The sequence below is a fragment of the Nicotiana sylvestris genome, chromosome 7, assembly GCF_000393655.2.
Source record: "Nicotiana sylvestris chromosome 7, ASM39365v2, whole genome shotgun sequence".
Classification (NCBI taxonomy): domain Eukaryota; kingdom Viridiplantae; phylum Streptophyta; class Magnoliopsida; order Solanales; family Solanaceae; genus Nicotiana; species Nicotiana sylvestris.
The window spans coordinates 26,721,338-26,741,212 of NC_091063.1; the positions used below are offsets into that span (position 1 = coordinate 26,721,338).

General features: G+C 41.2%; 2 protein-coding genes across 2 annotated transcripts; both read left to right on the forward strand.

Moving 5' to 3' along the window:
• The first annotated feature begins 4,543 nt into the window (after nt 1-4,543).
• LOC138872885 (uncharacterized) lies at nt 4,544-5,122 on the forward strand. The gene has a single exon (XM_070151303.1). The coding sequence runs from the start codon at nt 4,544-4,546 to the stop codon at nt 5,120-5,122; it is 579 nt and encodes a 192-aa protein (XP_070007404.1).
• An 11,577-nt stretch (nt 5,123-16,699) lies between these two features.
• Nucleotides 16,700-17,203, forward strand: LOC138872886 (uncharacterized). The gene has a single exon (XM_070151304.1). The coding sequence runs from the start codon at nt 16,700-16,702 to the stop codon at nt 17,201-17,203; it is 504 nt and encodes a 167-aa protein (XP_070007405.1).
• The last annotated feature ends 2,672 nt before the right edge of the window (nt 17,204-19,875 follow it).

Genomic DNA, 19,875 nt, shown 5'->3' on the forward strand with positions numbered 1-19,875 from the left:
AACACTATTTCTGAGCATCACTGTTAGGAAAATCTGGATAATTCTGGGACTCTTCCCGACAGATTTTGTTATACCTAATTGTGTAAATCACCTTGGCATCACATATGGGATTGGTAACTTAAAATTATTAATAATTAGCTTGTAATTCTGCATAATTCCGCCTATAAGCAATATCTTGCATATGAAATTTACCTGCATATTTTGATCGGTTAGAAAGCATATCCATAGGTTTAAGATTCTAGATTCTACCAATTGCTAATTAATATATGTGTTTGCGTGCACTTGCTGCTTAAGTGTGGAGGTCAATGTGAGCCATTAATTTCATTTATGTGAAGTCTTTGGATGTTTTGATTGTCGCCTAGCTTTTACATTTTTGAGCAACCTAGATAAGGTCTAGAACTATCCAGATAAAGGTCCAAAACCTCCTGGGCCATAGGTATGGACGGGTAATTCACACATAGGGCACGACTTAGAATTAAATTAGAGTGCTTTTAGGTGAACAACTTTAACATAGTAATCGGGTAGCAAGAGATGATAGTCTTTCCTCGCAGAATAATATGAGTAACACCCCATTTCTAGGGAGTTATGAAATATTATTTATGTTGCACAGGGTGATCCTTTAGGATAAAAACTTAGGACCCCTCCCCTATTTTCTTTCTTTTCTATTAGAATCAAAATAGTTGTACCCATCTGTTCAAAAAATTTTATAATAAAATTCTCAAATTTTATGCTATCTTCGTTTAATTGACTAATCCATATAATTTAAGTTCGGTCGGGGACCCACAGTTGTGGACCTCGAGAAGTGCCTAATACCTTCTCCTCGAGATAACTTGGGCCCTTCCCCAATATTTGGTTATGTAAACTAGTTGAACCAAATTCATTTGCAAATAGGTACCCTAACACCTTAAAAATCGTTAGGTGGCGACACTCCTCTTTTAATACTTCCTTAAAAGAGTTGCCATACATCGAAACCCGATTTTGCGAGGGAAGGGGCGCGACAACATGACAACTCTGCTGGGGATTTACACTTAGACTATTACCATAGCAAATTTGGCTTATATGGATTAGTCTTCTTTGATAAGAACGTGCTTCCCTCTTCCGTTTTTATTTGCTGCTACATGCACATTCCTTTCCCATTTTTTCTTTTATTTGTCTAATCATTGTTACATGCACCTTCCTCTTCAATTTTTGTTTTACTTGTTACATGCATATCTCTTTTCTATTTTCCCGTTACTTGCTTAATTCATTGTAATATACAAATCCCATCCCTTATCCACCATTCCTTGCTTAAACTGGTTATAGCATGAGTATCCCTTTCCTATTCACCTTTATCTTCTCTAAACTACTCTTCATTTATTTAAAGATGGCTACATCATGTCTCTCCTACCCCTACCCCTTGCTTACTTTATTACATTCCCTATATTCTATGAACTAACTTCTTCTTTTGTCTTTTTTTACGTCTTTTATGTTTTATCTTAATACTACGTTTGTTGCTTTTACATATTTATTATGCAAATACTCGACAACATGTTATTGTCTTTGCATAAAGCATGCTCCACACATATCCCACTCATGCTCGATTAACAATATAGCGACACTTGATGAGTGTTCATGCTCTTCAAAAATTACCCTTTTAGATTGGAAAGGCTTATTTGCAGTAAACTAGTCGATCAGCAGTGCAGTCCACGGTTCTGTGCCTTTCCCTCTCAAGTTGTCCACTTGAGAGTACCAGTCTATACCCTTCTAGAAACCTCACTCCAGTATCAATTATTCATATATTATGTCAAACCTAGTATGGGTTAGAACGTTGTTCATGTGTTAATCCACTAAGATAAGCCTTGTCCAAAGTCTGACACAATTTCCATAATCCCAATGAATACCATCACGTTATGTGCATTACTTGAAGAAAATATGCCGGTATGTTGATCATTAATATGTAAATAGTGAGATCCGGAAGGGGGAAGGGCTAACTCTACTTGTTTTGCAAAAAATGAGGCACGAAGTCCCAAGTTCGGCATGGTTCAAAATATCCCACCTTTGCTGCTTGATTTGTGGAAGAACCTCTCACCTAGTGACAAGAATCATGTGAAAAGGGTCCTTGGAAACTTACCTTCGTTATTGGACATTCGGCCAATTAGGGCATTGATTGAGGCCACCACTATGTTTTGGGCTGAGAAATAAAGTTGTCTTCCGCTTTGGTGATATATAAATGACTCCTTTCTTAGAGGAAATATGTGGTTTTGCTAGGCTGCCATGGGATAGTCCCGAATTGTTGGTACCAGAGAATCGCACCTCTCATGGTTTTCTAAAAATGCTAGGTTTCAAAAAAAATGATGAATTGCTTTGTTTGAAGAAGTCGTACATCCCATTTGACTTCTTGTATGAGGATTATGGGCATAGAAAGTCATACCGCCTTCATCATGATGAACTCGCCATTATTTCCTTGGGTTGGACCCACCGTCGAGTCTATGTGTTCATTTTTTGCTTTTTGGGTTGCTGATATTTCCGATGAAAGGGGGAAGGATCCACACTCGTATAGCCATGGCCGCCAGAACCTTAATGGAAGGCATTGAGGGACAAACCTACACAATCATCCCTATGATCTTGGCTGAAATGTACCATGCTCTAGATCAGTGAAAGTAGGGGTTTGGGAACTTTGAGGATTGTAATGTGCTACTGCAAGTTTAGTTATTAGAACATTTTCAAAGATGAGCGTATTGCCAAGAGCTCCTGTGTTGACCATTGAATGACCACATAGCTTTCCATCACCCAAAGAGAATGACATTTATCCCAGACAGGTTTGCACAACCTAGAAATGACGTAAGCTGGTGTGCTTCTTCAGCAATCTGACGGACGAGCATGTACATTAGATGTTCGAATGGTTTCCTAGCAGTGAGTTCATCATCAGGTCAAGAGAGACTACTCATCTAGTACTGATCGGGTTGAGGGGAATTTATCCTTATGCTCCCATAAGGGTAATGAGACAAGCGAGAAGAAAATAGGTTGTACCTCGGGTTTCCAACATAGTCCAGTACCAAGCAGATTTTAAAGGGGACGTTATACCATTCAAGTTCGAGGCACAACATATGTGGAATCAAAAGGTCATTGTGGAAAAGGGATACTATTGAGCCAGACAGATATCATGCTGGTCATGTGTACTTCTACCCATCATGGCTAGTGGATGATATAGCAGGAGACGTCAAGCTGGGAGTTAATCTGAAAAACAGGATCATAGATGACGCTCCTGAAGCATAGGTCAAGTACAGGAGGTTACGCAAGAGGGTCTTTGAATCTGAAGCTAGGCATCTAGAGCAACACAAATTAAATATGGAAGCAATCAATGAATGGAGGAAAATTGCCACCAAATCAATAGAGAGATTGGAATATCTAGAGCAAGGTTTGATGGAACTTGAAGGGGAAATGAGAAAGAGGGTTGCAGGCTGTCAAAATATGGATGGCAATGAAGCAGGGCTCCTAGAAAAGGCTTATCTATTGCTGGATATGCGCGACTTAGAGAATCTGATCGATGGAGTCAAAAGAGCCAAGTACAAAGAGGGTCATTTAGAGTCATAGTAGATTAGGGGAATGTTGTTTTACTGCTTTCTAGTATAGTTTAGATTTTGATTGTAATAAGGCAAATGCCATTAGTAACTTTCTTTTTATTGTCGGTTTAGGAAAGATTTGATTCATTTTCACATTAATGAAATGACACAATTATTGGCATCAATTTTCTCCAAGTCTCTGTGTCGCTAGGCCTACCTCGGGCACAATGAGGTCCCCAAAATTAGGGCACGAATTTATTCTGCAAAGTATGTTTGATATTGCAAGTATTATTTCAATATTCATTACTGACCTACTTACTTTTTTTTTCTTTCTTTTGATTATTCCCATTTTCCCAAGGTTGGTTCGTGCATACTGGCATCATTCGCATATCATATTAGATCTAGAGGTCCTCCTACTCCTCCTCCACCAAGTTATCCTAAAGGCAAAAGCATAGGGAAAGGAAAGATGGACGATTTAAGTGCTATTCGAAACGACAATGCAGAAAATGTTGAAATTTCGGACGGTCAGAGTACTCCAACACAGAATGAATTGGTCCTGTGCCTGGAACAAAAAATATTGGAGCTCCGGGTCCAGAACATGGCAGACCTTTCCCTCACCCTAACTGTCCCCGACATCAACCAACAAACACAAGCGCCCAAAACCTGACACCTTCCCAAACACACAAAACCAAAATCCGCAAAATCCTCATGCGCCTCATCAATATGCCACACCTCCTCAAAACCATAATGCTCCATCAATACCTACTCCTCCACAACACCATCCCCATTCAACTCAATATCCACAAACCATAACTTATAATACTCCTCAAAATGCACCACAACCTACCCCTGATCCCCAAAACTCTACCAACAACCACCATTATGCCTAGATTCCCGGAGTCCATCAAAGCAATCCCATATATGTGGAAATTTTACCCCATACACCATAACAAACCCTATACATGCTCGAATCCACCAAGAAAGACCTGCTCATCAAGAGCATGGCGGATGAACTCAAGAAGCTTACTAGAAGAGTTCAAAACATCAAAGGTGGAAAAGGCATTGAGGGATTGAATTATGAGGAAATGTGTATTCAGCCAGATGTAGAACTGCCGGAGGGTTGCAAACCTCCTAAGTTTGAATTGTTTGACGGAACTGGTAATCTTAAAGTGCATTTGAGAATGTATTATGACAAGCTTGTAGGGGTTGGCAAGGACGAGCGGATCCGTATGAAGCTATTCATGAGGAGCCTCACTGGAGATGCCTTGTCTTGGTACATCACTCAGAAACCAAAGAAGTGGGTTAATTGGGTAAACATGACATCAGACTTTATGGACCGATTCATGTTCAACACAGAAAATGCACCAGAGGATTTCTACATTCAGAATCTCAAGAAGAAGCTAACAGAAACTTTCCGCGAGTATGCTACTCGGTGGAGGTCTGGAGCCGCTATGGTAAGGCAAGCACTGGAAGAAGAACCGATGAATAAGTTCTTCGTTAGAGCTCAGGATCCACAATACTACGAAAGATTGATGGTTATTGAATACCATAAGTTTTTTGACATTATCAAGAAAGAATAGAAGAAGGGATCAAAAGCGGAATGGTGAAATTTTTTGAAGCACTCTAAGCCACAAATAAAGCCTTGCAGTCAGAAAGTATCTCCAAGAAGAAAGAAGTAGGTGCAGTAATGGTAGCCCAAGGTCCAAAGTCTCCTCTTACATACCAAAAACTCTCACCCACATATCAGCCTTCACCTCCCAAATACCATCAACTTGTAGCCACTTACCATACTTATAACACTCAATGAACATACTGCCACTCACCACTAGCCCGCCAAAACTACCAAAACCCAGACCAATTATCGACCGCAGACCACCCAAACAATATACCTCAGTTGCTGAACCCATATATCAACTATACGAGAGGCTAAAGGATGTTGGTTATGACATTACCATTCCCGTTGTTGCTATGGAAAACTCTTCCCAGTGGATTAACCCAAATAAGATATGTTTCTATCACATGGGCATGAAGGGTCATACTATTGATGAGTGTCATACTTTAAAGGATAAGATTCAGAAACTAAATGACACCAAAGTCATACAAGCAAAGGAGATTGCACCCAACTTCTGTAACAATACTCTCCCAGATCATAAGGGTGAAGGGGTGGACGTGATAGAGACCGATGAAAAGTTGGACTCAAAAGGGTCAATTGGACTTATTTGAGAAGGGGATAATCCTAAAATATCTCGAGTCACTTTCACAGATATCGTGGTACAAACTTAGGCACCAATTGAAGTTGAGGTAGCCGCACCAACTATGTTTGAGGTTGAAATAACAACACCCTTCATCGTGACGGTAGCACCTACGTCGTCTTATAAGTCTAATGATATACAAGGCATGACCAGAACTGATAGGGTTTATACACTCGAGCATTTGGGAGGAACAAGGAAAGAAACTGACTTTAAGCTGCCTATCATTGAGACCGGCCCGGATAACCTTTGTAGAAATGTGCAAGCAAGAGAATTTTGTGTGGTTGATCATCTGAACAAAACCTCATTCAAATACCAATTTTATCACTATTGCAAAACTCTGAGGCACATAGGAATGCCCTGAAGAAGGTGTTGAATGAAGCCTATGTACCCAATAACATCACCAATGGAGAAATTGCCAACATGGTAGGACAAGTGCTGGAAAGCCACAAGATCACTTTTCATGAAGACGAGCTACCGCCGGAAGGACTGAGTCACAATAGGGCACTGCATATCACGGTGCAGTTTGAGGACAAATTCATTGCTAGAGTCCTGTTAGATGGGGGTTCAAGTCTCAATATCTATCTACTAACTACTTTTAAATAAGGGTCTGCATGATATACTAGTAGGGAGTATGAATGTGAAAGCATTTGATAGATCTCAAAGGGCCATAATCGAGGAGACCAACCTCAGCCTACAGATGGACCCGACCTGTTTTGATGTTGAATTTCAGGTGTTGGATATATCTTCCGCCTACAACCTATTGTTGGGATGACCATGGATACATGCCACCAAGGCCATAGCTTCTACTCTACATCAAGATATGAAGTTTGAATGGAATCATCAAGAAGTGATCATCCATAGAGACGGGAGTACCCCTATCTACACCAATTAGACTGTTCCTGTCATCGAGAATAGGAGGAAGGTGGGAGTAGAACCATACCATCGTATTGAGCGCGTCAACGCAATTGAAATGGACAAATAATGGAGCAGCAAGATAGAAAACATATTGCTATGGACGGTGTATAAACCCGACAAGGGTATTAGCAAGAATCTCCAAGGGATCATTAAATTGATACAGCTAAAGCGTCATGGCACAACTTTTGGGCTTGGGTATGAATACACCTGGTACGAGTATCAGAATTGGTCGCCATTATAGCGTGGTACTTATTACCCTCTAGAGCAACTAGTACCATATATGAGCTAGTCATTTCATCAAGCTGGCATGATGTAGGGGTATGAAGAAGATGAAGTTCTTGCTGGCATAAGGAATATGTTTCTGGATGATGAAGACATGGACTGTAGTGCGATAGTTGAGGATGAGGAGGACAAAGGTCTTATTATTCAGACAATGGAGAAGGGAGTTATTCAGATTCTGTGATCACAGGTATTATCTCAGTTTGCCACAGGGATGCCTCTGCATTATTTGATCCCGGTTCCACTTTTTCATATGTTTCGTCATATTTTGCTCATTATCTGGATATGCCCCGCGAGTCTCTTATTTCACTTGTTCGTGTATCCACTCATGTGGGTGATACTATTGTAGTGGACCATGTATATCGGTCTTCTGTGGTGACTTTTGGGGGTTTAGAGACCCGAGTAGACCTTTTGTTGCCTACTATGGTGGATTTTGATGTGCTATTAGGCATGGATTGGTTGTCTCCGTGCCATGCTATTCTGGACTGTCATGCTAAGGCGGTGATGTTGGCTATGCCGGGGGTGCCATGGGTTGAGTGGCAAGGTTCGATGGATTATGTTCGCAGCAGGGTAATTTTATTCTTAAAGGCCCATCGGATGGTTGAGAAGGGTTGTCTTTTTTATTTGGCCTTTGTGAGGGATGTTAGTGTAGAGACCCCTAGTATTGATTCGGTTTTGGTGGTGAGAGATTTTCCGGATGTATTTCCTGCAGAACTGTCGAGTAAGCTGCCGGATAGGGATATTGACTTGGTTCCAGGCACGCAGGCCATATCTATTCCACCGTATCGTATGGTACCAACGGAGTTAAAGGAATTGAAGGAGCAGCTTCAGGAACTCCTTAATAAGGGGTTTATTCGGCCTAGTGTGTCGCCTTGGGGTGCGCCATTTCTATTTGTGAAGAAGAAGGATGGCACGATGAGGACGTGCATTGATTACATACAGTTGAACAAAGTCATGATCAAGAACAAGTATCATTTGCCTCGTATTGATGATTTATTTGACCAGATTAAGAGAGCTTTCAGGACACGATATGGTTATTATGAGTTCCTTGTTATTTTTTTTGGGCTGACCAATGCCCTAGCAGTGTTCATGCATTTGATGAACAACGTGTTTCAGCCTTATCTCGACTCGTTTATTATTGTATTAATTGATGATATTCTGGTAGACTTGCGTAGTCAGGAGGAACACGCTGAGCATTTGAGAGTTGTATTGCAGCGGTTGAGGGAGGAGAAGCTTTATGCAAGTTCTCCAAGTGTGAGTTTTGGCTCAGTTTCAGTGGCATTCTTGGGGAACATGGTGTCCAGTAAGGGTATTCAGGTTGATCCGGAGAAAATAGAGGCGGACCGTTCTCAGCCACAAAAATTCGTATCTTTCTGGGTTTGGCTGGTTATTACCGTCGGTTCGTTCAGTGATTTTCATATATTGCATCACCCTTGACCAAATTAACCCAAAAGGGTGCTCATTTTAGGTGGTCGGATGAGTGTGAGGTGAGCTTTCAGAAGCTCAAGACCGCCTTGACCATAGTTACAATGCTAGTTCTACCATCAGCTTCAGGTGCTTATGCAGTATATTGTGATGCTTCTGGGGTCGGTATCAGATGTGTGTTGATGCATGAGGGTAGAGTGATTGCTTATACTTCTCGTGAGTTCAAGCCTCATGAGAAGAACTAGTCTGTCCATGATTTGGAGTTAGCTGCCATTGTTCATGTGTTGAAGATTTGGAGGCATTATCTCTATAGTGTGTCTTGCGAGGTGTTTACTGATCATCGTAGCCTCCAGCACTTGTTTAAATAGAAGGATCTCAATTTGAGGCAGCAGAGATGGTTGGAGCTGCTAAAGGACTATGTTATTACTATTCTGTATCATCTGGGGAAAGCCAATATGGTGGCCGATGGCTTGAGTAGGAAGGTGCTGAGTATGGGCAGTCTTGCATTTATTCATATTGGGGAGAGACCTCTGGCGATTGATGTTGAGGCTTTGGCCAATCGGTTGGTGAGGTTGGATATTTCGGAGCCCAGTTGGATCCTAGCTTGTGTGGTTTGTCGGTCTTCCTTGTTTGATCGTATTAGAGAGCGCCAGTATGATGATCCTCATTTGTTTGTCCTTAAGGACAAGGTTCTACATGATGATACTAGAGATGTGACTATTGGTGATGATGGGGTATTGAGGATGCAGGGCCGGATATGTGTGCCCAATGTAGATGGGCTTTGAGAGTTGATTCTGGAGGAGGCCCATAGCTCGCGGTATTCCATCCATCCCGGTGTCGCAAAGATGTATTAGGATTTAAGGCAACACTACTTGTGTAGGAGGATGAAGAAGGATATAGTTGGGTTTGTAGCTCCGTATCTCAATTTTCAGCAAGTAAAATATGAGCATCAGAGACCGGGTGTCTTGCTTCATCAGATAGAAATTCCTGAGTGGAAGTGGGAGCAGATCACCATGGATTTTGTAGTTGGACTCCCTTGGACCTTGAGGAAGTTCGATGTTATTTGGGTGATACTACCTATTCCCGTGTATACTACCTATTCTTCAGAGCGGTTGGCTGAGATTTATATCTTAGATATTGTTCGCCTACATGATGTTATAGTGTCCATCATTTCAGATAGAGGTACTCAGTTTACATAGCAGTTTTGGAGGGTCGTGCAGCGAGAGTTGGGTACTCAGTTGAGTTGAGCATAGCTTTTCATCCTCAGATGGACGGGCAGTCCCAACGCACTATTCAAATTTTGGAGGACATGTTACACGATTGTATCATTGATTTTGGAGGTTCATGGGACCAGTTTTTACCGCTTACTAAGTTTGGTTACAACTATAGTTAACAGTCGAGTATTCAGATGGCTCCATATGAGGCTTTGTATGGGAGGCAGTGTAGATCTCCAGTAGGTTGGTTTGAGCCGGGCGAGGCTAAGCTTTTGGGTACATGCTTAGTTCAAGATGCTTTGGACAAGGTGAAAGTGATTCAGGAGCAGCATCATACATCGCATTCAAGACAAAAGAGTTATGCTGACAGAAAGGTTCGTGATTTATCTTATATGGTCGGGGAGAAGGTTCTATTGAAGGTTTCACCTATAAAGGGGGTTATAAAATTTGGGAAGAAGGGCAAGTTGAGTCCTCAGTTCATCGGGCCTTTTGAGGTACTTCGTAGGATTGGGGAGGTGGCTTATGAGATTGCTTGGCTGCCTAGCTTATCGGGGGTGCATCCGGTATTTCATGTTTCCATGCTCCGGGAAGTATATCAACAATTTGTCTCATGTTTTGGATATCAGCATGGTTCAGTTAGACAGTGATTTGACTTATGATGTGGAACCAGTGGCTATTTTGGAATGGCAAGTTTGCAAGGTGAGATCAAAAGATATAGCTTCAGTGAAAGTACAGTGGAGAGGTCGACCCGTAGAGGAGGCTACTTGGGAGACCGAGCGGGAGATGCATAGAAGATATCCACACCTATTTGTGGCTTCAGGTATGTTTCTAGACTCGTTTGAGGATGAATATTTGTTTAAGAGGGGGATGATATAATGATCCGGCTGGTCGTTTCATGAGTTAAAGCTCTATTCTCCCCGTTTCTGCTTTCTTCTGTGTTCTTCAGCTGTGTTTTACTGTAGCGTGTGGGTTGATTCGGGACCATAGTGGTTTTGGGGTTGAATGAGGCACTTAGCCTCCTATTCAAAAGCTTAAGTTGGAAAAGTCAACCGGATGTTGACTTATGTGTAGATGATCTCGGAATGGAATTCCGAGAGTTGGAGTAGCTTCGTAGTGTTATTTGTGACTTGTGGGCAAAATTTGAGGTCATTCGAACGCGGTTGGAGAAGTTTCGACATCGTTTTGGAATTTGGAGACTTAGAAGTCCTTAGGCTTGAATCCGAGTGTGATTTAGTGTATTGATGTTGTTTTGAGTGATTCGAGGGTTCTTCTAAGTTTGAATAATGTTCTGGGATGTGTTGGTATGTTTGGCTGAGGTCCCGAAGGCCTCGAATGAGTTCCGAGTGGTTATCGGATCACTATTTGGCATTGGAAGGTTGAAAATACCTAATATATGGTGTTTTGAACGTTGCAGGTCTCAGATCATTGGAAGTACGACCATGGTATGAAGTTCGCAGATCGCGGTGGAAAAACGTGGCCGCAGTAGGAGTTCGTGGACCGCGGTGAAGGGAGGAATTCAGGTTGGTGGTCGCGGTTGATTTCATGCGGACCGCGGCAGGAAAGGCTTAAGGCCCGCGATCGCGATGGATTTTCGCGGACTGCAGCGATGATTGTGCAGCTGCGGTGAGGAAAATGCAGACCGCAAAATGGAAGTTCAGAGGGCACTATATAAGCGAGGTTTAGGGTTTTACTTCACATTTTGGACTTTGGGAGCTCGGTTGGAGGCAAATTTTCGGGTGTTTTTCAAGGAAATCATTGGGGTATGTGATTGTAACACGGTTTTGGCTAATAATCATGAATATTTCATTGATTTCATCTTTTGATTAGTAATTTGGGGTGGGATTTGTGGAAATACTGTGGAACTTCATAAAATAAACTTTTGGGATTTGAAAGACGATTCGAAGTCGGAATTGAGTGAAACTAGTATGGTTAGTCTCATATCGAGTGGGTTGTCGGATTTTATGACTTTGGTCAGATTTTGAGATGTGGACCCGAGGACTAACTTTTAAGCTTAGAATTTTCTTATGGGCTTGATTACTTAGCTTGTATTGATTGTATCGAATTGTTTATGGCTAGATTCAGAGCATCTGGAGGTCTATTGAGGGACAAAGGCATCGCAGAGTAGGACTTTGGCTTGGCCGAGGTAAGTAATGCTTCCAAACTTGGTCCTGAGAGTTCGAAACCCTGAACTATGTGCTATATGATTGAATTGAGGTGACGCACATGCCAAGTGGCAGGCGTGCACCACAGGAATTGTGGTCAGTTCATTCCATGGCACTACGTAGTGGCACTTTCTTGCCTATATCTGTGTCTTATTGTGTGACTATGTAAATGAGCTGTAAATTATGCTAATTATCATGTTAGGGATTCACGCCGATACTATTGATACCTGAGTGGCCATTTCTTGCTGTTATCTCATTAGTTTCATTGATATCCTGTACTCAGTCATGTTCCTGCATATTATATCATGTCTCAGTCTCAGTTGTTATTATATTGGCACCTCATATAACTGTTTCGAGCTAGTTTTCATGGCATTGTGAGCCCGTGGGCGAGACTGGAGAGTGATGGCTGTGAGAGGCCGAGAGCCTGATTATGAATGAAAGTTACGGGTCGGGCTGCATGCCCCAACAGATTTTTGATTATGCCTTTATTGGCTTGTTATAGCGTTTGGGGCATAGGAGCCCCTCCGAAGTCTGCACACCCACATTCGGCGCGGATGATATTATTGAAGGATGGATTTCCATGGACATGGATTTGTCCGAAGTATTGATATCTGGAGATGGATTTCTCCACAAGGTTGGATTACCCTTTTTCCTCGGCACCGGGTGACTGATTAGTGATGAATATGTTCCGGGATGGATTTTCCTGGGCCGAGTGGCCATATGCGGTACCGAGTGTTGAGTGTGTATATCTATACCTGGAGATGGATTTCTCCTCAGGGTTGGATTACCCTTGTTCCTCGGTACTGGATGACTTGTAGTCAGCATTGTATATGTTCCAGGATGGATTTCCCTTGGCCGAATGGCCATATGCAATACCGAGTGGTTGAGCACTTGAGTGTGGGAGCTTATGGTGCATTTCATACATTTTGTGCATTGGCATGTAGAGTTAGCTGAGCTTTATATTTCACATTGTTCAGATCTGTATTTATTTCACTGTTGAGTTGTATTCCTAAAAGAATAGCATTCCTACTTTACTGCACAATTTATTTCTATTTCCTGTTGAGGTTACGTTCTTCACTACCTATCAGTCCATAGGTTGGAATTGTTACTTACTGAGTTTGTGTACTCACGTTACCCCCTACACCTTGCGTGCAGATTCAGGTACTTTCGGTCCTAGTAGCAGTCACTGATTGAGGTTGCAATCTTGGGAGATTGTTGAGGTATTTGCATGGCATTCACAAATCTTGACCCTCATTCTTTATTCTAGTTGCATTTCAGTTGTATTCAGTAAACATTGTAGTAGACTATGTTATTTCTCTAGACGCTCATGTACTCCGTGACACCCAGGTTTTGGGCTGGTTGAATCGCGTTATGGATTTTGCTTATGTTATGAATAGTTTATTTTCTTAAATGATAAAAGTTCTCTTTTGCAACAGTTTGGTATTATGGTTGGTTATTCGTTGAGTTGAGGATGACCTTGTTCCCCGAAAGGCGTCATCACGACGGGTTGAGTTTGGGTCATGACAAGTTGGTATTAGAGACTAGATTACATAGGTCTCACGAGTCATGAGCGGGTTTAGTAGAGACTTTCGGATCAGTATGGAGACGTCTGTACTTATCTTCGAGAGGGTGCAAAACCTTTAGGAAAACTCCACATTCTTGAATTCTTATTGTGCGAATCTGTTGATACTGCAACTAAACTTCTGTTATTCTATTCTCTCATAGATGGTGAGGACACGTACTACCGGCCAGGACGGACTGTCACCAGTACCACCAGTTGGGGCCTCGAGAGGCCGAGGTCACGGTAGAGGCCATGGCATAGGTAGAGGTGCAGCCCGCACCGCAGCTAGGGCAATGCCAGCAGATCCACCAGCTGCCTCAGTTCAGGATCAGGTTACAGGTGTAGATGTTCCAGAGGGACCAGCTCAGGCACCAGTTGTGCCTATGGTTATTCCAAGTCATCAGGAGACCTTAGCTCAAATTCTGAACGTGTGCACTAGTCTTGCTCAGGCGGTCGCTGTTTCTACTAAGGCAACTACTTTCCAGGTCGGGGGAGGCACACAGACTACCGCCGCCCGCACACCCGAGCAGGTTGTTCAGAGACTTTAGACACTGAGGGCACCACTAGCCCAACCGGTTGCTCCGGCTCAGGACTATGTGGTTCCAGTCATGCCTGATGACTTGCAGGGAGATTGGAGAAGTTTGTTACATCCTCAGTACTGGATGACTTGCAGTCAGCGTTGTGTATGTTCCGAGATGGATTTCCCTAGGCCGGATGGTCATATGCAGTACCGAGTGGTTGAGCACTTGACAGTTGGAGCACATGGTACATTTCATACATTCTGTGCATTGGCATGTAGAGTTAGCTGAGCTTTATATTTTACATTAATCAGATCTGTATTTATATCACTGTTGAGCTGTATTCATGAAATAATAACATGCCTACTTTACTACACAACTTATTTCTATTTCCTGTTGAGGTTATGTTCGTCACTACCTATCAGTCCATAGGTTGCACTTGTTACTTACTGAGTTGGTGTACTCACGTTACCCCCCGTACCTTGAGTGCAGATTCAGGTACTTTCGATCCCAGTGGCTGTCACTGATCGAGGTTGCAGGACTGAGAGATTGTTGAGGTATCTGCATGGTGTTCGTAGATCTTGACCCTCCTTCTCTATTCTAATTGAATTTTAGTTGTATTCAGTAAATATTGTAGTAGACTATGTTAACTCTCTAGACGCTCATATAATCCGTGACACCCTGGTTTTGGGCTGGTTGAATCGTGTTATGGATTTTGCTTATGTTAGGAACAATTTATTTTCTTAAATGATAAAAGTACTCTTCTGCAAATGTTCTAAATTTTGTTATTGTGGTTGGTTATTCATTGAATTGAGGCTGGCCTAGTTCCACGATGGACTGAGTTTGGGTCGTGACATCATATAACAAACTTGAGAAAATTCTTTAATCGGCTTCGAATGTACAATCTGAAACTGAATCCTACAAAGTGTGCCTTCGGAGTCCCTGCCAGAAAATTGCTAGGTTTCATCATTAATCGCTGAGGGATTGAATTGGACCCATCAAAGGTCAAAGTTATCCAAGACTTGCCACCTCCAAAGAACAAGAAAGATGTGATGAGTTTCTTAGGGCGTCTCAACTATATCATCCATTTCATTGCACAATCAATTGTGATTTGTGAACCGATTTTTAGAATGTTGAAGAAAGATGCTGGAACAAGTTGCACTAAAGAATTCCATAAAGCCTTTGACAAAATCAAGGAATATTTGTCCAAACCACCGGTCCTAGTCCCACCAGAACCTGGGAGACCTCTGCTACTCTACTTATTTGTACTAGATGAGACTTTCGCCTGTATCTTGGGACAACACGACGAGATAGGAAGAAAGGAGTAGGCCATATACTATCTGAGTAAGAAGTTCACACCCTACAAAGCACGGTATTCTTTGCTGGAATGCACCTATTGCGCTTTAACATGGATAGCTCAAAAGTTGAGGCATTACTTCTGTGCCTACACCACATATCTCATATCAAGGATGGACCCGCTAAAATACATCTTCTAGAAACACATGCCTACGGGGAAGTTAGCAAAATGGAATATACTACTGAGTGAGTTCGACATCATCTATGTAACTAAGAAGGCGATCAAAGGGCAAGAATTAGCGGATCATCTTTCAGAAAATCTTGTAGGTGGAGAATACGAGCCACTGAAAACGTATTTTCCCGATGAAGAGGTATCATTTGAAGGAGAAGATATCACCAAAACCTATGATGGTTGGAGAATGTTCTTCGATGGATATAAAAACTTCAAAGGAGTGGGTATTGGAGCAGTTTTAGTGTCATAAATAGGTCAACACTATCCAGTATCCACAAAGCTCAGGTTTCCATGTACCAACAATATGGCAGAATATGAGGCTTGCATCTTGGGACTCAAGTTGGCCATTTGCATGAACATTCAGGAGTTGCTGGTAATTGGAGATTCAGACCTTTTAGTACATCAGGTTCTAGGAGAATGGGTAACAAAGAATACCAAGATATTGCCATTTCTATATTATGTACAATAATTGATGAAGAGATTCACAAAAATAGAGCTAAAACATGTTCCGAGAATCAAGAACGAGTTCGCACATGCATTGGACACTCTATATCCAATGATACAACACCCAAACAAGAATTTCATTGATCCTATCCCAATAAGTATTCATAATCAGCTGGCTTATTGTGCTCATGTTGAAGAAGAAACTAATGGAAATCCATGGTTTCACGACATCAAAGAACACTTAGAAATGCACACTCCAAATGTTATCCAACCATTTCTTCCAAAGCGGAGGAATTCTATGCAGAAGGACTCTAGATCTGGGGTTATTACGGTGTGTCGAGCCAAGGAAACATCTAAATTGCTCAAAGAGATACATGCCGAAACTTGCGGACCACACATGAATAGCTTCGTCTTAGCTAAGAAGATATTAGGAGCAGGATATTTTTGGATGACTATGGAAACAGACTACATCAGGTATGTCCAAAAGTGTCATCAATGCCAAGTATGTGTTGATATGATAAGAGTGCCACCCAATGAACTCAACGCAATAAGTGCAACATGGCCTTTCTTCGCTTGGGGGATGGATGTCATTGGTCCAATCGAACCTGCCGCTTCAAATAGACACAGGTTAATTCTAGTGGCCATAGACTATTTCACAGAATGGGTTGAAGCTGCATCCTACAAGGCTATAACAAAGAAAGTCATCGCAGATTTTATTAGGGATCGTATTGTTTGTTGATTCGGGGTACCATAATCAATCATCACCGACAATTCTGCAAACCTTAACAGTGATTTGATGAGATCCATGTGTGAAAATTTCAAGATCAAGCATTAGAATTCCACAGAATGCAGGCTGCAAATGAATGGAGTTGTGGAAGCTGCCAATAAGAACATCAAGAAGATATTAAGGAAGATCGTAGATAATCACAAACAATGGCACGAGAAGTTACCATTTGCCTTACTTGGATATCGTACCATAGTCCGCACATCAACTGAGGCAACTCCTTATTTGCTGGTCTATGGTACTGAAGCTTTCATTCCCGCCGAAGTAGAAATTCCTTATTTGAGAATCATACAAGAGGTCAAACTCAGTAATGCAGAATGGATACAAAATCATTCTGAACAATTGTCTCTCATTGACGGAAAAAGAATAAATGTAGTATGTCACAATCAACTTTACCATGACAGAATGTCCAAAGCTTTCAACAAAAAAGTCAGGCCTAGACAATTCACACCCGGACAGTTGGTGCTAAAGCGGATCTTCCCGCATCAAAATGAAGCCAAAAGGAAATTTTCCCCCAATTTGCAAGGGACCTACATGGTTTATAGAGTACTAATAGGAGGAGCACTCATACTTGCATAAATAGATGGAGAAATTTGGCCAAAACCTATCAACTCAGATGCAATCAAGAGATACTTCGTTTAGATTGTTTACATCATTTGATGTAACTAAACTACGCTTGACCTAATTCCTGTTTAAGAGTGGATACGTAGGCAACCCTATGGATTCGGTCACATCTCAAAAAAATCTTCATTTTGCCAAGGTCATAAACTGGGGCAGAACAGTCAATGAATTACTTTTAAACTAGGGCAGAAATTTAAAGAGGACCCTCAAAATTCTAAAGAAAGGAGGCGCAATGTCTCTAAAGTATGTCGCAGTCATTGGTTCGTGTAACTTACTTGAAATAGCATACTACTATATTTCAAATAACTACATTCATCGAATGCACACATATTTTTCAAAAACTGTACTTTCTTTACAAATATCTAGATACTGCCCAAGGTCACTCTAATAGGATCTCAAGAAAGGAACAAAAGCAAAGCGAGAAGGCAAAAACACTAACCAACCTTCCCCGCAAAACTCACGATTTGTTTTTAGATGCAGGCACAATGAAAATAACAGGAGTATTGCGCAAATACACACATATCAAAATCACTATCTTTATTACGACAAAATTTCCAAACACAAACACATCTCCAACTAAGAAATACTTTGCTTTCTCACTACCACTCACTATTTTTTTGCATGAGGCTAAGCCTTGCCTCCTTAACTGCACAAGGCTAAGCACCACCTTTCTTTGCATGAGACTAAGCATTGTCTCCTATTTGCATGAGGCTAAGCATTGCCTCCTTAATTGCATAAGGCTAAGCACTACCTTTCTTTGCATGAGACTAAGCATTGTCTCCTATTTGCATGAGGCTAAGAATTGCCTCCTTAAATGTATAAGGCTAAGCACTGCCTTTATTTGCATGAGACGAAGCATTGTATCCTATCCGCATGAGGCTAAGACCTACCTCCTTAACTGCATAAGGCTAAGCACTGCCTTTCTTTGCATGAGACTAAGCATTGTCTCCTATTTGCATGAGGCTAAGCATTGCCTCCTTAACTGCATAAGGCTAAGCACTGCCTTTCTTCACATTAGACTAAGTATTATCTTCTATTTGCATGAGGCTAAGCCATGCCTCCTTAACTGCATAAGGCTAAGCACTGCCTTTCTCTATATGAGATTAAGCACTGTCTCCTATTTGTATGAGGCTAAGCCCTGCCTCCCCTTCTTGCGTAAGGATAGGCACTGCTTTTTCCTCAAGACCAAAGGCTATCTTCATTAGGCCATTTAAGACCTAGCAATATCCTCTACTCACCCAGGGTTAAGCACTGCCCTCATCTTACCCAAGACTATGATTTGTCTTGTCATATCTTCGCATATGACCAAACATCATGTCTTTTCATTTCATGGGATGGAATATTGCCATTTTGTCCAAAGGCATCATAGTTTGAAGGCATCATCCTCAAAATCGGAAGACGCCATTCCATGGCCGAGGATCTCTCAAAAGTGCACATCATTATTCAAAGGTGTCAAGGTTCAGAGGTACCATTCTCATAGCCCGAGGACATCACTTCATAGCATGTGAATCCCTTATCACATGATTCATGGCCTGGGACGTCATGGTCTAAGGACATTATCCTCACCGTCCAAAGACAATCTTCATGGTTCGAAGGGAATTTGCACCATGTTTAAATTATTGCAATACTCCATATATACTTGCATGCATTGTGTTTTAAGTTTTGCAGGTAATCCCAGAAGTAACCGTTTTCCTAACGGGAGCAATCTTCGCTCCGGTTTCCGTTCATGGCGTTCATATCCTGCAATTATTTCAAGCATAAGCCAGTCACTATCAGTTACACACTTCTACTTGATAACTGTTTAGATACTCGTCCTGAGATACATCTGTAATGTTTTAGGTAACATATAAACTATTTGATGCCATCCCACCCAAAAGAACCCTTTCTGAAACATACAATCATTCCTATAACAACTCCATCGATTTCGATAGTCGTTGGATCCAGAACTATACACGGCCTGATTTCCGTAACACTAGGGATATGTAGGCTACTCAGGGCCCAGGGTTCGGCCTCAATTCTTTCTAAATCACCTCATTCGGTCAAAATCGGTCATTATTTTCTTTACCCGACAACTCTTTCATCATTCCGGGCAAAGAGGGACAGCTGTTGATACTCAATTTTTGCCCTCGTATATATTTTCAAATAATATACGTAATTTCAAAATATCATTTTTGCATTATTATTAATTTACAGGATTTACACAAGAATTTCTTATAAATTTTCATAATTTTAGAGTTTTAAAATTAATTTTCCCTTGCATTAATTTACATGAAAATTCAGTAATTGCTCTTTTAAATTACTTGTGATGACGTAATCACCTAAAATATTATTTTCATTTTAAAATATTTTTACCCTATTTTTTTTATAATAACACTTGTATTTTAGGCTATTCGCATAAATTTGCAATAATGACCTATATTTTGCATTCTTATTGCAATTGACATTTTATTTAAGGTCAAAATTATATTTTATACTTTTATAGTCTCCTATTATTTTTTAAAGTATTAATTTGCATAAGTAGCATTTTTACATATTTATTTAGCTATTTTATTAAATTATTTTCCTTTTAATTCCTATTTTTAAAAGCTGGCCCAATTTTTGATCAATTTTCGGACCAAAGCAGCCCAATA